General features: G+C 40.1%; 2 protein-coding genes across 5 annotated transcripts in view; one reads left to right on the top strand and one right to left on the bottom strand.

Moving 5' to 3' along the window:
- otofa (otoferlin a) overlaps positions 1–9,691 on the top strand; it is a 379,390-nt gene extending 369,699 nt beyond the window's left edge. The window contains exons 44-47 of the mRNA XM_063071051.1: positions 215–456; positions 4,421–4,599; positions 4,722–4,822; positions 9,098–9,691. Coding sequence (XP_062927121.1) covers positions 215–456; positions 4,421–4,599; positions 4,722–4,822; positions 9,098–9,278 — 703 coding nt within the window. The 3' untranslated portion in view covers positions 9,279–9,691. The remainder of the gene's footprint in view (positions 1–214; positions 457–4,420; positions 4,600–4,721; positions 4,823–9,097) is intronic.
- Positions 9,692–11,781: 2,090 nt separating this feature from the next.
- drc1 (dynein regulatory complex subunit 1 homolog (Chlamydomonas)) overlaps positions 11,782–16,882 on the bottom strand; it is an 82,018-nt gene continuing 76,917 nt past the window's right edge. For all 4 annotated transcript variants that reach the window (XM_063071011.1, XM_063071020.1, XM_063071029.1 and 1 more), the window contains 3 exons: positions 15,890–16,033; positions 14,162–14,264; positions 11,782–12,701 (listed from right to left, as the gene is read on the bottom strand). In XM_063071011.1, the coding sequence (XP_062927081.1) occupies positions 12,639–12,701; positions 14,162–14,264; positions 15,890–16,033 (310 nt within the window). In that variant the 3' untranslated portion in view covers positions 11,782–12,638. The remainder of the gene's footprint in view (positions 12,702–14,161; positions 14,265–15,889; positions 16,034–16,882) is intronic.

The raw sequence follows: 16,882 nt of genomic DNA, 5'->3' as shown, positions 1-16,882 counted from the left end.
TTGGGTAAATATTTTCATCCAAGAACATGAACAAAATTAATGCTAGTTCATTAGTCCAGTTTGAAACCAGGTTGTTCTTTAGACTATTCCCAACAGTGATGACTAGAAATCAGAGATCCAAGGTACAGGCAGAGATTTGTTTTAGACTGGATTTCTTTTGACTGGTTTTAAGATTTGTGGTATTAACCATTCTGCTGCTGGCTGCCTCTTATAGCTGGCTGAAAGGGCAGCAGGAAGACAAGCAGGACACTGACGTGCACTATCATTCACTGACTGGCGAAGGCAACTTCAACTGGCGGTTCATCTTCCCATTTGATTATCTAATGGCTGAGGAGAAGATCGTCATGTCCAAAAAGGAATCCATGTTTTCCTGGGATGAGACAGAGTACAAGATACCAGCACGTCTAACTCTGCAAGTCTGGGATGCTGACCACTTCTCAGCTGATGACTTCCTTGGTAAGATGAACTGTCATTTCTTTTATCATCTTGAGTATTAGATCCAGATACATTTGTACATTCATGTTTATCATTAAGAAAAACTCTTCTACTTTGAAACAGTTACATCACAGAATGAGGGAAATTAACCAATCTCCTTACTTGCCCCAACTTAAAATAAATATTTGACATAGTTGATGTAATGCACTCAGTTTCAGTGTTACACAGTGCAGAAATGGTCCCTTTGCCCTTTACTCCCACATGCACCATGTCCAACCCAACAATTAAGTACCAATCTATACTCGTCTGATTTACCTGTAGCCTTCTCTGCCTTGAGAGTTCAAGTGCTTTCATAGATACTACTAAAATGTTCTGGAAGCATTTGCCTCTAGCATTCTCAGGTGGTAGTTTCCTTCTGGATGTTAAAAATCCTTAGGCAATTCCCTTCTTAGTCTCCCATCCTTTACCCTAAACCTATGCCCTGTTTTTTTAAAATCTCTACCATGGATAAAACTTTCTTGCAATCTAATTTTTCATTCCTCGGTCAGGTTTTCCTTCAGTCTTCTCCATTCCAAGTAACACAAGATCTGACTAAGGATCTAGTGCTTTCCCAGCATATATGACAAATGAACTCTTCTCAGGCTTCCAGCTGGGCATAGGTATCGATTTTAACTGACGTTTGATGACAAACTCCACAATCTTCATCAACAGTGATGCCTAGGCATGACTAGTCGGATGGCATATATACCCCCATCATCTATCCCTCCTGATTGGTTAGTCCTCAACCAATCAGGTTTTCTCTGTCCTACTTTGCTTACAATTGAGTTCCAGTTCTTACTTGGAGCGAAACCTTCATCTTTGTTAAAATTCTTTTCCTCTAGTTTTATTTCAATGGCTTCTTTCACCAGGTGGTCCCAAAAGCCATTGGCGTGGCAAAGTAGTTTTGTGCCAGCTAAGTCAATCCTATGGCCATTGCAAATGCAATGTTCTACTACTGTCAATTTCTCTGGGTACCCAAATGGTTACACCTCCTCTGCTTCTTGATGTGGGTTTCCACCATGCGTCCCATCTAGCCAGTATAAGCTACTTCACATTCACAGGGAATCCTGTAAATGCCATAGGATTGACTTCAGTAGCTGTGCTGCACCAATGGCTTTTAGGATCACTTGGTGAAGGAAGTCATCAAAATAAAACTAGAGAATAAGAATTATAACAAAGATAAAAGTTGAGGACTAGCCAATCGGGAGGGACAGACGATGGGGTTATATATACCTCCAGACTAGACATGCCTAGGTATTATTCCTGATGAAGATGGCAGAGTTTGTCATTGAAACACACGTTAAAATTGATACCTGTACCCAGCTGAAAGCCCAAGAATTTATTAATAAATCCAGACTATTCAACCCTTCCTCAGTGAGAAATGCTCCATCCTAAGCAAAATGATGGTGAATCTCCTCTGCACCCTGTCCAGAATAATCACACCCTTCCTAACTCCACAACTCCAGTTATGACTTAATCAATGTTCTATAATGTTGAACCATATCATCCCACCAGATCTGCCTGTGCTGCCACTTTCAAAGGTTCTTGGATTTGTACATCAAGATCTTCCAGTTCCTCACTTTTCCCTACGGCCTTATCATCACTATGTATGGACTACACTTATTAGTCCCCCAAAGGCAATCCCTTCACTCTTATCAGACTAAATTTTATCTGCCACTGCATTACCATTGTTTACCAATGCTGTGCTGTCAACACCACCACTAATTCTTGTGCCATCTGCAAACACTAAGACAACATCAGCAAAGATTCAATGCATATATACATCTTCAAGCCTCAGGAGCCTCAGGTTGGACTTTATTCCCTGGAACATAGGAGACAGAGAGGTGACCTTATCAAGGTGTATAATATCATGAGGTCAAAGACAGTGTGAACACATGTAGTCTTTCTTCCCAGGAAAGGTGTACTAGAACCAGAGGGCAGAGGTTTAAGGTGAGAGATAAAAGATTTAAAAGGGAGCTGAGGGGCACCCTCTTCGTGCAGAGGGTGGTATATGTACAGAATGAGCTGCCAGAGAAAGTGACTGAGGCAGGTACAATAACAACCTTTAAAGGACGGTCGGGTAAGAGGGTTACAGACCAAACGAGATGAGCTTGATGGGCACAGTGGGTGACATGGATGAATTGGGATGAAGGGCCATTTTCTATACTGTATTACTCTATGACTCCTTAATGCCTCCAGCACACCTGCTCTCTGTATTACATCCTTGTGGTCATCTTCCGTGTGTAACATTTAAGAGCCAAACAGAGAATCATCGCAAAAGCAATGTCATCTCATGGCCTGGAGTTGTAAAACTTCTGGGTAAAATACATTACATAGGCTGTAGAGATGACCACTGCCAGATGCGTGGCCTATCCCAGAGATCAGGAAACATCTGCAGAAAGAGAAACAGAATTAATAACATTTCAGTTGAAGACCTTTTTTCCGAAATGGAAAAGAGAGAAACCCAGTTAGCTTTACTTTGCAGAGAAGATGGGTGAAGAAAAGACAGCACAAAGGGACAATTGGGCAAGGCATGGGTACCAAAGTGATTCCAATGTTACTAAAAAATTCTGGTTAATAGGGTCAAATATAGAGAGATAACAAAGAAAAGGGGATAAATTGTCATGAAATGCAGGTCATAGTTATTGTTGAGCTTGAAATTTTAAAAAAGGGAATTAGGCTGCATCTGTAGACAGAGTAAAAGTCAATAAATACTTTAGTTTACATTAACATTACAAATGGATAACCTTACACAAATGGAAAATCTCGATTACCTGAAATAGTTGAATTTGATATTGAGACCCAAAGGCTGCAATATGCCCAGAGTAGATGCCTTTTCTTGAGCTTACCACATGCCACCTTGAGACCAGTCTAGGACATCAGTCAGAGTGGGAGGTGATGAAGAACTAAAGTGACCAGTAACTGGAAGCTCAGGATTGCTACCACACACAAAGGAAATACTGCACAAAGCAGTCACTTAATCTGTATTTAGCTTCTCCTGTTCAGTGGAGACACATCATGAGCACTAAATGCAGTACAGTAGACTAGGCGAAATGTAATTAAATTATTTCTTCACCTAATAGAATGGTTTGATTCCCCAGATCATGAGAAGGGCTAAGTTAAAAGAGCAGACATTGCTTCAGCTATTGTTGCATGGGAAAGTGCCATGAGATGAGTAGATCAGGGCATCGTAATGAGCACAGTCCCTTTAAAATGTTGGGAGGAAAGTAGATGATTGGTTTTGTGATATAATCTCATTGAAGGTATCAGACACCACGAAAGATGAACCATTAAATGCAAAGGATGGTGGAGCAGAAAATGAAGACCCAGGAAAGCAAGTGAGAACAAAGGAGCAGAAAACTATATGAGCTGTAGTCCAGAGCTCTTTCAAACATGGTGGAGGGGAAGCCATGGTTACAGAGGAAGACATGCTAGGGGCAACCTGTGTGGGAAGATTTGACATTGCCGAGGGAGAGGAGTGAGGAGAATGGAATGGATCCTTACATAGAGCAGGGAGGGAGGAAGTATTTATTGAGGAAGCTGTAGGAGGTAGTGAGTCTCAAATGGATTTTGGTTAGAAAGCTGTTCCCTGAGGTGGAGGCAGGGGAATAAAGCAGAAAGAAAAGAGAAGAGTCAGAGCTAGATATGTGAACGTGAAGGCACAATTGAAATTGTCAAGCAAAAGCCATGGAATTTCCAAGTTCTGTAGAAATGCAGCAAGCAGTACTAATACAGAATACCGGGGGAAGAGTTGAAGGAGCAAATTTAGTAGGATGGTGGGGATAGTCAGACTGAAACAAAAGAAACACGTAGTTTTAACACTGCATAAGTTCTGGAAAGCATGTTAACTTTAAAATGAGTATTAAGAAATGCAAATGAAATAATCCAGAACATTTTCCTTCAATTCAGTTGTGACTGTCCCTACTGGAATGTTTTTCCCCGACAGGTGCAATTGAATTGGATCTGAACAGGTTTACCCGAGGAGCAAAAACAGCCAAGCTCTGTACAATTGAAATGGCTACAGATGAATCTTCATTTCCCATGGTCTCCATCTTTAAGCAGAAGAGGGTGAAGGGTTGGTGGCCATTTGTTGCCAGAAATGAAAATGATGAAATGGAGCTTACGGTAGGGAGTTTTGTCTTTTTCGGGTTTAGAACTATCACTTACAAGCCAAAATTGCCGTGTGGACAGGGACGTAGATGTGTAAGTCATTGCAATCTTCAAATCAAATGCTTTTTTGGTTCCAGGGTAAGGTGGAGGCCGAGCTGCACTTGTTGACGGCAGAGGAAGCTGAGAAAAGTCCTGCAGGCCTGGCTCGAAATGAGCCAGAACCACTGGAGAAACCAAAGTAAGCCAACCATTCTAGTCTAGTTCATGTCTCCACAGTCCAGATCAACATGAAACCTGCCACTTCAAGATCCAGTTTCCCTGATAACGACATCTTCATGAAGTGTATTGAGCTGCAGCTCTTTAGGGACCATGTTGAGGAACTGGAGCTGCAGGCTGGATGACCTTTGGCTCATGTGGGAGATTGAGAAGGTCACAGATAGGAGCTACAGGGAGGGCGTCACCCCTAACTTGCAGGAATCAGGTACCTGGGTGACTGTCAGAAGGAAAAGGGAATAGGCAACCAGTGCAGAGTACTCCAAGGCCATTCCCTTCAATAGTAAGTATAGAGCTTTGGATACTTTTGGGGGGGATGACCTACTGCAGGAAGCCACAGCGACTGGGTGTCTGGCTCTATGGCTCAAAAGTAACGTGGGGGAGGAGTGCAGCCGTGATAGGGGATTCCATAATTAAAGGAGCAGAGAGGAGATTCGGTCACCTGGATGGTATGTTGCCTCCCAGGTGCCAGGGATGTCTCAGATTGGGTCCACAGCACTCTAAAGGGGGAGAGTGAGCAGCCAGAAGTCATAGGTACCATATTGGTACCAATTCCATAGGTAGACAAAGAGAGGAGTCCCTGAAGAGAGAGTATAGGGAGTTGAGTAGAAATCTGAAAAGCAGGACCTCCAAGATAGCACTCTCTGGATTACTGTCTGTGCTATGTGTCAGTGAGGGTAAGAATGGGATGATTTAGCAGAAGAGTATGTGGCTGAGGAATTGGTACAGGGGGCAGGGTTTCAGATTTGCAGATCACTGGAATCTTTTCTGGGAAAGGTATGACCTGTACAAAAAGATCTGGTTACACCTAACACAAGGAGGACTGATATCCTTCCAGGTGGGTTTGCTAGAGCTATTGGGGAGGATTTAAACTAAATTGGCCGGGGGGGCGGGGGGGGGGGAGTGGGAACTGGAGTGATAGGTGTTGGGGATGGGGTAGTTGGTATACAAGTCAATCCAGAGTGTAGTAAAACTGTGAGGAAGGACAGGCATTCTGATTCTGGTGATAGGGCAAAATTTCAGTCAGTGGGATGAGGGTGAAGTATAATATGGGGAGCAAAATGGAAAAGGGTGATGGTGTGATATTTAAATGCACACAATATATATAAGGTAGATGATCTTGTAAGCACAGTTAGAGATTAGCAAGTATGACTTTGTAGAAGTGATAGCTTCTTTGCTAGTCAGGGCATCAAAGGTTATGGGGAGCAGTCAGGAGGGATAGTAAATCAGTCATGATGGAATGGCCTAATTCTGCTCCTATGTCTTATGCTCTCATTACATAGAGGCATTGGTGAGCGTTCCTGATTGTGTGGAATGTATTCTAGTTTGTGTGAGATGTGCACTTGCAAGAGTTTTAAACTGCTCGCTATATATCTGCTATATATGCTTTATATCTGCTGATATAAAGAGGGTGTGAGTTCTCTAGAAGTTAATAATCATCTCCTTTGTTTTGTTGACATTGAGGAAGAGGCTATTGACCTGGTTCCAGGACTCAAGCTCTTTCACCTCCTCTCTGTAGGCTGTCTTATCATTGTTGGTGATGAGTCCCAGCACTGTCATGTCATCAGTGAACTTGACAATGTGATTACCCTGGTGTCTGGCCATGCAGACATGAGCGGAGTATACAACAACGGGCTCAGCCAACAGCCCTGGGGATGATGGGGAGAGAGGAGTGGTTGTGCATCCTGACTACCTGAGTTCTGTTGGTTAGGAGGTCCAACACCCAGTTGTACAATGATGTATTTAGACTGAGGAGTAGGAGTTTGTTCACCAAGGTATGTGGGACAATTTAGGGGAGGGGATAGAAGTAATGAGTTGTATGCACAATTCAAAATATAATCTGTACAGGAGAAATGATGGTTCTAATTGAATGTTCTCCATGTTGTGGTCTTATTCATGGAGTCACAGAGCAGTGCAGAGGCAGAGTACTGTACCTACTGAGTCTGAGCCAGGCATCAATCACCCAATAATACCTCACATTTGGCCAGATTAAATGCCTTCTGCCTTTGTCCTCACCTGCAACTGATCTACATCCCATTGTATCCTTTTGCATTCTTCTATGCCATCCACACTTTTTATGATCTGTGAACTTACTAACCTACCCATACACTTTCATTCAGGTCATTTATATATAATCACAAAGTGTAGTGGTCCCAGTACAAATCTCTGCAGAACATGACTGGTCACAGAGTGGCACCCAGAAAATATCCAATCAACCACTACCCTTGGTCTTCTGGGCAAATTGATCCTGAAAACAAATGGCTAGATCACCATGGATCCCATGCATCTTAATCTTCTTGATAAGCCTTCCATGAGGGACCTTGTCAAACATCTTACTGAAATTCATGTAGACAACATCTACAGCTCTACCTTCAGCTTTGTCACCTCGAAAAGCTTGAGTTATTAAGATACAACTTGTCCCACACAAATCCACACTAACTGTTCCTGACATTAGCTACTCTTCAGTCCTCTAGGACCTTACTTGTGGCTAAAGAGGACATGAAGATCTCGGTCAAGGTCCCAGCAATCTCATCCTTTGCTTCTCTCAATAACTTGGGGTGCATCACATCAGACACTGTGGGCTCCCTAACACCACACAGCTTTTTCTTCATCTCAAAATACCCAAGCATGTTAGCACATTCCATATTGATCTCACTTTCCTTCACATCCTTATCCTTGACAAATACTGAAGCAAAGTACTCATTTAGGACATTGCCTATGTCCTTGGCCTCCAAGCATAATTTCCTTCCTTTATCCTTGAGTGGCCCTAGTTATCATCTTACTGTTGATATACTGTACATAAAGAATGTTTTTGGATTCCCTTTAATCCTATTTGCTGATGACTTTGCATGGTCTCTCCCAATTCCCCTCAAGTTATTTTCTAGCTTCTTTATCATCCTCAAGGGTTCCGTTTGATTTTAGCTTCCTAAAACTTAAATACACTCGTTATCTTCCTGACTAAATTCATCACCTCCCTCAATATTAAAGCTTACCCTACCTTGCCATCTTTCTTACTGGAACATAATCTGTCCTATAACCTATGCAGTTGCTCTTTAACACCCTCCCTGTGTCAGATGTGGAATTGCTCAAAAAAACAGCTGATCTTTGGTAATTTCCCCTGCTCATTTAATACTCCCCTCAAAGGCCCTGAGCTGTACCACCTGACATTGCCCTGTCATGTTAGCACAGCTCTCATCTGATCTCCAGGTACAAAACATGCCTGACACATCGAAAAAGGCCTGAGAGCTTGTGTGTGACATTGGAAAGCTGGGCAGGGTTCTACACTGGAAGTTGTATTTAGAAGGCACTTTCATATAGACCAAATATCCACAATGTCTAAAGGGTAATGTAGAGAGGTTATTTCCAGAAGTAATATGAGAATTATGAAGGCATTGGAACCACAGGTAAACAAAACTTGAGATTAGATTTGTGAACAATGTGCTGGAAGAATTCAGTGAGTATTTGGGTGGGGGTGGGGGGAAGGTGGAAGGAGAACGAACAGGCAATGCGTTGTGTCAAAATCCTACATCAGGGCTGAAAGTGGAGATGTGAGACAGCCAGTATAAAGAGGGGAAGGAGTGGTGAGACAGGAGCTCAGGGTGATTGGTGGCCTGAGGAGGGGAGTAAGATGAAGTCAAGAGACAGTGGCAGGTGGAAAGAGACAGAGAAAAGAGAGGTCGGTTGAAGACTGGAGCGTGGCAAGTGGAAACATAAAAGCTACACGTGCTGTGATCTGATCCATTAGGGGAGAGGCAAATTGCAAAAGTAATCAGAATTATTTGAAAGAGGATGGCATAAATTTGGAAAACTGTTGATGTCATTAGTTTGCAGATGAGGCATTAGTTAAGTGATGGCGTAACTTGAAGAATCCTCTTGTGAACACGGGGAAGCTTATAATTAGGTGAATGTCCTAGATTCTGAAGTGATGTTGGAGGATAATCTGATAGAGGGAAACAAAATTATGATAAAGTGTAGAGAGGGTAGATATTTGGAAAGTTCTTCCCATTGTGGTCTACTGGTCCATCTTCATTGCGATGTTATGAAAAGTTGAAATATTCAGTAACTGTGGAATATTTGTAGTTAGTGAAACAGGGTGAGTATCTGTTAACAAAAACAGCAAGAAATGTGGTGTTTGTGACATATGTTTGGAAAAAAATGCTGAAATTCTGCCTGACACTAATTAGTAACTGTATTCTTTTTTTCCTCCTGGTTTTCTTCCTGCTTATATTTTCCTCTGCAGTCGTCCTGACACAAGCTTTATCTGGTTCATGAATCCTCTAAAGTCAATCAGATACTTCATCTGGCATAATTATCGATGGCTACTTTTGAAGATCATTGCCCTTGTGCTTCTTCTCCTTCTGTTTGGCCTCTTCCTTTACTCGATGCCTGGTTACATGGTCAAGAAAATGCTTGGAGCATAGCGATCCCAAAATGGTAGGAGGTTGTTTTGTGAACCGGAAGTCCAGAGCAGGTGGTGCTCCCCCCAGGGTCTATTGACTTTCTCATATCTACTAATGACCTTGCTCTAAATGCACGTTGCAGGGTTAGTAAGTTTGCAAATGTCACCAAAATAAGTAGTTTTGTATCAGAATTTTCAGAGGGATATGGTTCAGCTAGGTATGCCACTTACCGTTGACAGTTAAGTGCATATATATCATTCACTACTAAATTCTGTCTTTTGTATTTCTTTATTGCTGCTGTGGACAGTCGACCAGACACATCTTTTATATGGTTTCTCAACCCATTGAAATCCATCAAATACCTCATCTGCAACAGATATAAGTGGCTAATTGTGAAGATTGTCCTGGCTTTGCTATTGGTGATCATGATAGGCCTCTTTCTCTACAGCATGCCAGGTTACATGGTGAAGAAGCTACTCGGTGCATGAATCACCATTCCTTGTGGATTACCAATGACAGATGATTATATTTAAAAATCAATTCTCAGTGTGTGAATGTTAGCAGATAAGGGTCTAAAAATTTCTGGCAGGTCACTTTCACTTTTGCAAACTTTATCTACACCTCAGAAATCCATCATTTTTTTGTGTGTGCAGTGTCCAGCTATCCTGGATCAATGTTTAAAGAACTGATTGTTATTTTCAGTTTTTAATTTTCATTTGTAAGTACAATGTGCTTGCATGGTTTTGATAGTCATACAGTATATAACCTTTGAGAATTACTGAAGCTCAATTTAGTTCAGCAATTTCAAGTTTTCTTTTGTATGTTAAAAAAAAGTTTTGACAAATGCATGTTGTCTACTTACTGAACTACAAAAAATGGATTATAGGCAGTTTCCTTTCACTGTTATTGGCCTTGATCATTTTCACAGAACTCAAGTTACAAAATCTACAGCACACTAGAAGGTAAATTTTCAGTCTGCTCTTGTCTAAATATACCTCAACCTGGAATTCGGGGAGGGCAAAAATCATACATCTCGTGTAGTTTTACTATTAGCACTTGAAGCTAGATAGCAGAAACACAACCCAGTAGCTGTCAACTGATGGAAGTGTTAATTTTATCGACCAACAGATTCTATTCTTTGCCTTTAAATAGACATTCTTACACTCCCATTCCATGGCTACATCATGTTGCATTCATGATTTTCTGAATTCCCCACAAGAATCTAAAACATATTAATTTTCAAAAATGAGATGTTAGCCAATTAACACAAATTACCCAATTAACTCAAGACAATTTCTCTCAATACAATGCAAACCTCCATCTGGAAAGGCAATGAGAGCAGTGTCTCTGACTGTTTTTAGTGGATCACTAAACAAAGTCTTCAGATGGAAGGAGAGGAGAGATTACAATTAGATCCACTTAGTACATACAGTGAGCATGCTAGTTGATGGAACCAAAAGGGAACAGGTATCTGCAATTCACCTATTCAGGATTTAACTATTGTTGGACTAGATATTTCTGGTCATGAGAAACAAACTCTCATGGAAATCCAACAAATACATGAGATCACAGGAGTATATTTAGCTGCAGCCACACTGACAGACCAATCTCTAACCTTTCAACTTGCAAAATAAATTAGCACTTTACAAGCTTGATTGCACCAAGGTAAATGGTAGACAGCATGTCCTCCAAAATTCTCATTGCTGTTTTAATTGGTAGTTGCCTCTTTGTAAAACATTCCTTATTGTGTACATTGTGAAATTATGAAAGTACAATTTTACATCCACAAAGAAATATCAAGTTCCATTTTTGCCTTTCTCTTTGTATGGATCTTTGTGTAATTAATTTTTGGTTTCTGTTGTGAGAACAATGCAATTGAATATTGATATTTAAAATAAAGTTTTAAAAACAACTGCATCAACATGTGGCTACCCAGCTTTTGAAGGTTTATGACAATTGCATTCATTACTCATGTGGTGGAATTCTGAAATGACCAGATTACCTGCTGAACAGAAGTTGATCTTCTTCTCAGTGGTCCTTGGCTTATTAGAGCTGATCTTACCGAAAGCATAAGACAGTTTCAAAAGATAGTTGCAAGGATCATATTTTCCCATTTTGTTGTGTCTCAACTTGGCTTCACTCTTGAGATGGGAGGGGGTGGTGGTGTTAGACACTATATTCAATGGTTCCATTTTATATTAGAGAATGTATACAACCTGAAATCCTTACTCTTCACAGATATCCATGAAACAGAAAAAACCCCAATGAATGGATGACAAAAAAAGCCCATCCCCCCAGAAAAGCATTGATCCTCCCCCTCCCCACACTTGTTCTAGCAGTGCCCCATCCCCCACCACATAAGCATAGCAAGCCCTCAGAGACCATGATCTAGAGTCCATCAAAAACTACTGTCCATCTTCAACATCTCACCAGGCTCTCTCTCTCATACTAACGAGGGAGAGAGAGATTACTCCTGCCACAGCAAGAGGGGAGGCCAAATGCTCACTGTTTTGATGTTACAGGACTGAAACTGGGAATTCTCTATTCCAGAAGGCTGACATTTAAGATTTTTGGATAAGAAATTCAAATATTCATACCAAGCAAGTAGTCCTCACATAAGTAGTCTGCTATAATCTCCACAAGAGCTAACAATCCTGTCTACTTCTGCTTGTTTCCTTAACAGATAGTTGTAGAGAACAGCCCCATTCTTTATTCACTTTACCACTCCATGTCACTAAGCAACAAATGCAAAATGAACTTTCTCCTGGCCAAGTTTCTGATAAAAGACTCCAGTCCCTTGTCATTGTGGTTTCTGTTGTTGATAATCATGGAATAGCATGAGCTACTTACTTACCTCATTGTTAATACTAAACTTTACAGCTCAAATTAACAAAGGCAGATTTCAACACCAGTCAACAGCGTAAGAAGCAATTCGTCAAAGCAGCATATACACTATAGTGCTAAAATGGCTCCCTTTGCAGACATGGGTGCAAAGCCTGTTTACGGAATGTGATTTATGGACTCAGTGCTCTTTGTCTCTTGGAAGAAAACATTAAACACAGCACAAAAATGATTAAAAATTATTTTCAACATTTCTCATGAATTTTAATTGACAGTTGCCAGTTATAAAATAACAAATTACACATAGAAATATAATCCCAATAGTTAGCAAAATGGTAACTATTTCTTCCAGTACTAATTTTTAGATAACTAGCTATTAGAAAGCACACTGAAGGGTTACATTGTCCATAGGCAGCAAAAGAGAAATGTGGAAAAAGCATACCATTGCCCAGGTACTGTCTACTGCAAGCTCCAATAAATCACTGATCACTCCCCTTATGCATTAATTGTACATACTGAATGATCTTCCATGTTAACAGTTTATTTCTGCTCAAAATTAAATTGCATCAGTTGTGTTGGTGGAATCTCAAGCTCATTGTTCACCTAGGGGTAAAAACAAAGCACAAAATTTTCAGTTCAACAAAACATTGCTACCGGTCTGTGGATACCTTTGTTCACAGCAAGGTAAAAATTTTACTTTTTGCACCATCTGCAAACCCATTACACAGCACCAAAGGCAACACATATTCCCCGAATTATTAATAAAATTAAACAAATTCAGGAATTCTCTAAAAATCAAACAACTCACTTGACCAGTATTTGTTCCAACTTCTTATGTGGCTGCTATCACTCGACAGCAGCACCACACAGTTGTACACCACTTCTCACTTGTGAGTAAACTATTTTACCTCCAACAACAGTCCGTCAACTGGCCAAGCAACCATACTGAAAATTTGACTTCATTAATGCACTTTCTTAACACCAAATAGGTATTTGCAATAGGTAGCTTTATCAATAACACACTGCATCTCAAAATGAAAACAAATGAAAAATAAATTATTCTACATGCTATCCTTGAGGAAGTAAAAAACAATACTGACAAGACATTTGTTGTTTTTTGAAACTCTGAATAAAAGAGCTGGTCCTGCAGACTAAAGTGCAAAAATGTTAACAGAAACAAAACAAAAAAAAAGCACTTGAAAATAATAATGCATTTTGTTCTCTCAGTTTTATGCATTATAGCTCTGGACCTAACAAATTGCCTCCACTCCCCTCGCCAATCTCCATTAGGATTCTAAATGCCCCAATGTGATTATGTATTAACTTTCTGAATTTGAAGAGGAACTTCGATTATTCTGTAATTCTTCATCGGATTCACCCCTCAGCTCAGAAATTCATTTAATACAATCACTAATAGTATCTAGTCAGCTATCAAGAAAAAAAAACCTTACACACATTTACCTGCCTAACTAACATGCAAACAAAAGAAGCACTGGAGGAACTCAGCAGATCAGGCAAAGAGTGAACAGTTGATGTTTTGGGTCGAGACGCTTCTTCAGGACTTCCTAACTGTTTGCAGTAGCTGGAAGTGAATTTTGTCCAACTGATAAACACACCATGACATTCTGTACATTAGCTCATCTCTCACCATTCCAAATTCTTTCTATTAAATTATATAACAGACAGTTTGAAGACTCAAGGAATGCCAATCAGTTGGGCACCGTTTCTAACACTCAAAGAAATAGACCTGTTAAATTACTAATATAAAGCAACATGTGCCTAAGGCTCAGCAGTTCAGTCAGCATCTGCAGAGAAAGAACTAATAATTCTGCATCAGATCAATGAACAAAGTTCATCAACCTTAAATGTTTCCAATGAGGAAATAAAATGACCTACTAAATGCATATTTGACACTGCAGTTTGTATCTCTGGGTGGTCATGAAGCTAAATTGCAAAATGGTAAGTGTTATCAGTGGAACTAGATCTTTACGTAAGCGAGTTGCTTCACTGCCTGAAGCATGAAAATGGGAGAAAAAACGCATTCTGTATGATGAATCACTTACTGTAGAATGCATGTACTGTTGCAGTAACAAGCTAAACTCTGTATTTTGCTGTGCAAGGCTGCTTTTCTCATTGATTAAGTCTGCTCTTTTGACCAATACTTCGCTGTAAAAGAAAAAAACATTAAATATAGTCAAGTATAAAACTTGCATTTACACAGTTGTAAAAAGCTGCAAAGAGAATTTTGCTTGATTATAACTACTCTTTATCCTTACCAGCTTCTAGGATTCCTCTGTGAACAGAGGTTGCCAAGGTTACTGTGTAAACTCTGCCTGCTATTTACACAATATTCTCTGCCAGCAAACCATGCGTGCTGTAAAATGGTGGAGTTAGAGCTTACAGATCGTGCCCAACATTTTGTTATACTTAGTCCAAGTTCTAGAAACCCAGTCAATTTAAAGGGGATGACAAAGTTGCAAGGAATGAGGGCAAGAATAAGCCAAAGTCACTTCCTCTGATCACTTCTTTTCAATTTAGTGTACTGACATATTGGTTGGTATTAGTCTTTTTACTGATTTCTTTAACATCTTTTGGTATGATTCCACATGTCAGACATTGTTAAGTGAGAGAAAGGATGAAGCTGAGGGTTTGTCAGAGAGGTTTCATGAGTTTCTGACCCACCCACAAAGACAGGTATGTAAATTGAGGACATGTCACCAAACAGAACGTCAGCTGAGATGCATCAGGATCCAGATCAGGGAAAATGGGGAATGCTGACAGAGAGCCCAACTCAAGTTTTGCAGTGGCAAATCTCCACAATGAGTGCAGAAACTGAATTATATTTACAAAGATACTCTTTCATTTTCCTTTAAGGATCAGAACAGTACCAGTGATTCAAACAACATTGTGTTCAAAGTTTATTTGTGTACACGGCACAATTTCTATATATAACTATAAATTGAAAGTAACTAAAACATTTAAGAAAATAACAGTTACAATGTTTTAGCATGGCAAGTATACATATGCAGCAAGCCTACTTTTTAAAAATGCTCAGGGTTGGGACATTGATACGAGTCAGCCCATTGGTAGGCCAAGGATATATCATCATACATGTATAAACAGAATAACAAGTTCACTGTCAGGACAAGACTTGAAAGCTAAAATGTCCCATTCCTCTTTAAAGGTTCTTATTGAGAATGGTTTAATGTTTTTTTTTGTTGGTGTGTGGCCAAGTGGTTAAGGCGTTCGTCTAGTGATTTAAAGGTCACGAGTTCGAGCCTTGGCTGATGCAGCGTGTGTGCCCTTGAGCAAGGTACTTAACCACACGATACTCTGCGACGACACTGGTGCCAAGCTGTATGGGTCCTAATGCCCTTCCCTTGGACAACATCGGTGGTGTGGAGAGGGGAGACTTGCTGCATGGGCACAACTGCCGGTCTTCCATACAACCTTGCCCAGGCATGCACCCTGGAAACCTTCCAAGGTGCAAATTCATGGTCTCATTAGACTAATGGATGCCTATATATAACGTTTTTTTTTAAAACTCCACTTAGGTGACAGAGTTAGATATTGCATAAGAACTAACTTAAATATGTGTCAACGATTTCATACGCATTCTGTAACTTATAGTATTGCCACAAATCACATAAATGAGATTTATAATGCTTAATAAAGGAAAATATGGGTGAATCAAAAATTGAAATTGTTTCCTGTTCATTTTAATGGTCAAATTTAACTCGTAACATTGTTTCATTAGACATTGTGCTACACCCAAAATGTAAAATACTTACAAGTACTTGCCCAAAGCATCCTCCAGACAATCCCAGACCTTCAATTTGCTCTCAGGAATTACCTTTGCCATTGCATTCCAGTATGCACTATCTTGAGAGCTATCCCTCTCCTTCACAGTTGACGTTTGGGTCTGGGTTTTATCCCTTGAGAAAACAAACCCAGTAAAACATTGCTGGAAATTTCTATAACCTTAGGTTTAAACCTTTAAAATTGAGAATTGATTAGAGAGCTTAAGGTAAAAGAACTCTTAGGGGAAAGTGATCATAATATGATTGAATTCACCCTGAAATTTGAGGAGAAACTAAATTAAGATGCATCAGTATTACAGAGGAGTGAAGGGAATTATAAAGGCATGAGAGAGGAGTCGGCCAGAATTGATTGGAAAAGAACACTGGCAGCAATGACTGGAATTTCAGGAAGCAATTCAGAAGACACAGGATATATATACAGATCCCAAAGAGGAAGAATTATTCTAATGGAAAGATGATGTAACCATGGCAAAAAAGTGAAGTCGAAGCCAAAGCCAACATATGAGAGAGAGTGAAAGAGCGAGAGAGAGAATATAATAGAGCAAAAATTATTGGGATTGAGAAGCTTTTAAAAACCAACAGAAGGCAACTAAAAACGTCATTAAGGTAAAAATGGAATACAAAAGTAAGCTAACCAATAATATTAAAAAAGATACCAAAAGTTTCTTCAGATACACAAAGTGTAAAAGAAAAGCAGCAGTGGATTTTGGACCGCTGAAAAACTATGTTGGAGAGGTAGCAATGGTGGCCATTGAAATGGCAGATGAACTAACTATTTTGCATCACACTTCACTGTGGAAAACACTAGCAGTATGGTGGAAGTTTCAGGTATCAGGAGGCATGAAGCATGTGAAGCTACCATAACTACAGAGAAGGTTCTTGGGAAACTGAAAGGCCTGAAGGTAGACACGTCACCTGGACTAGATGCTGTACACACCAGAGTTCTGAAGGAAGTTACTGAAG

The sequence above is a fragment of the Mobula hypostoma genome, chromosome 2 (genome assembly GCF_963921235.1).
Source record: "Mobula hypostoma chromosome 2, sMobHyp1.1, whole genome shotgun sequence".
In the NCBI taxonomy this organism is placed as follows: domain Eukaryota; kingdom Metazoa; phylum Chordata; class Chondrichthyes; order Myliobatiformes; family Myliobatidae; genus Mobula; species Mobula hypostoma.
This window is presented reverse-complemented; position numbering and strand designations above follow the sequence as displayed.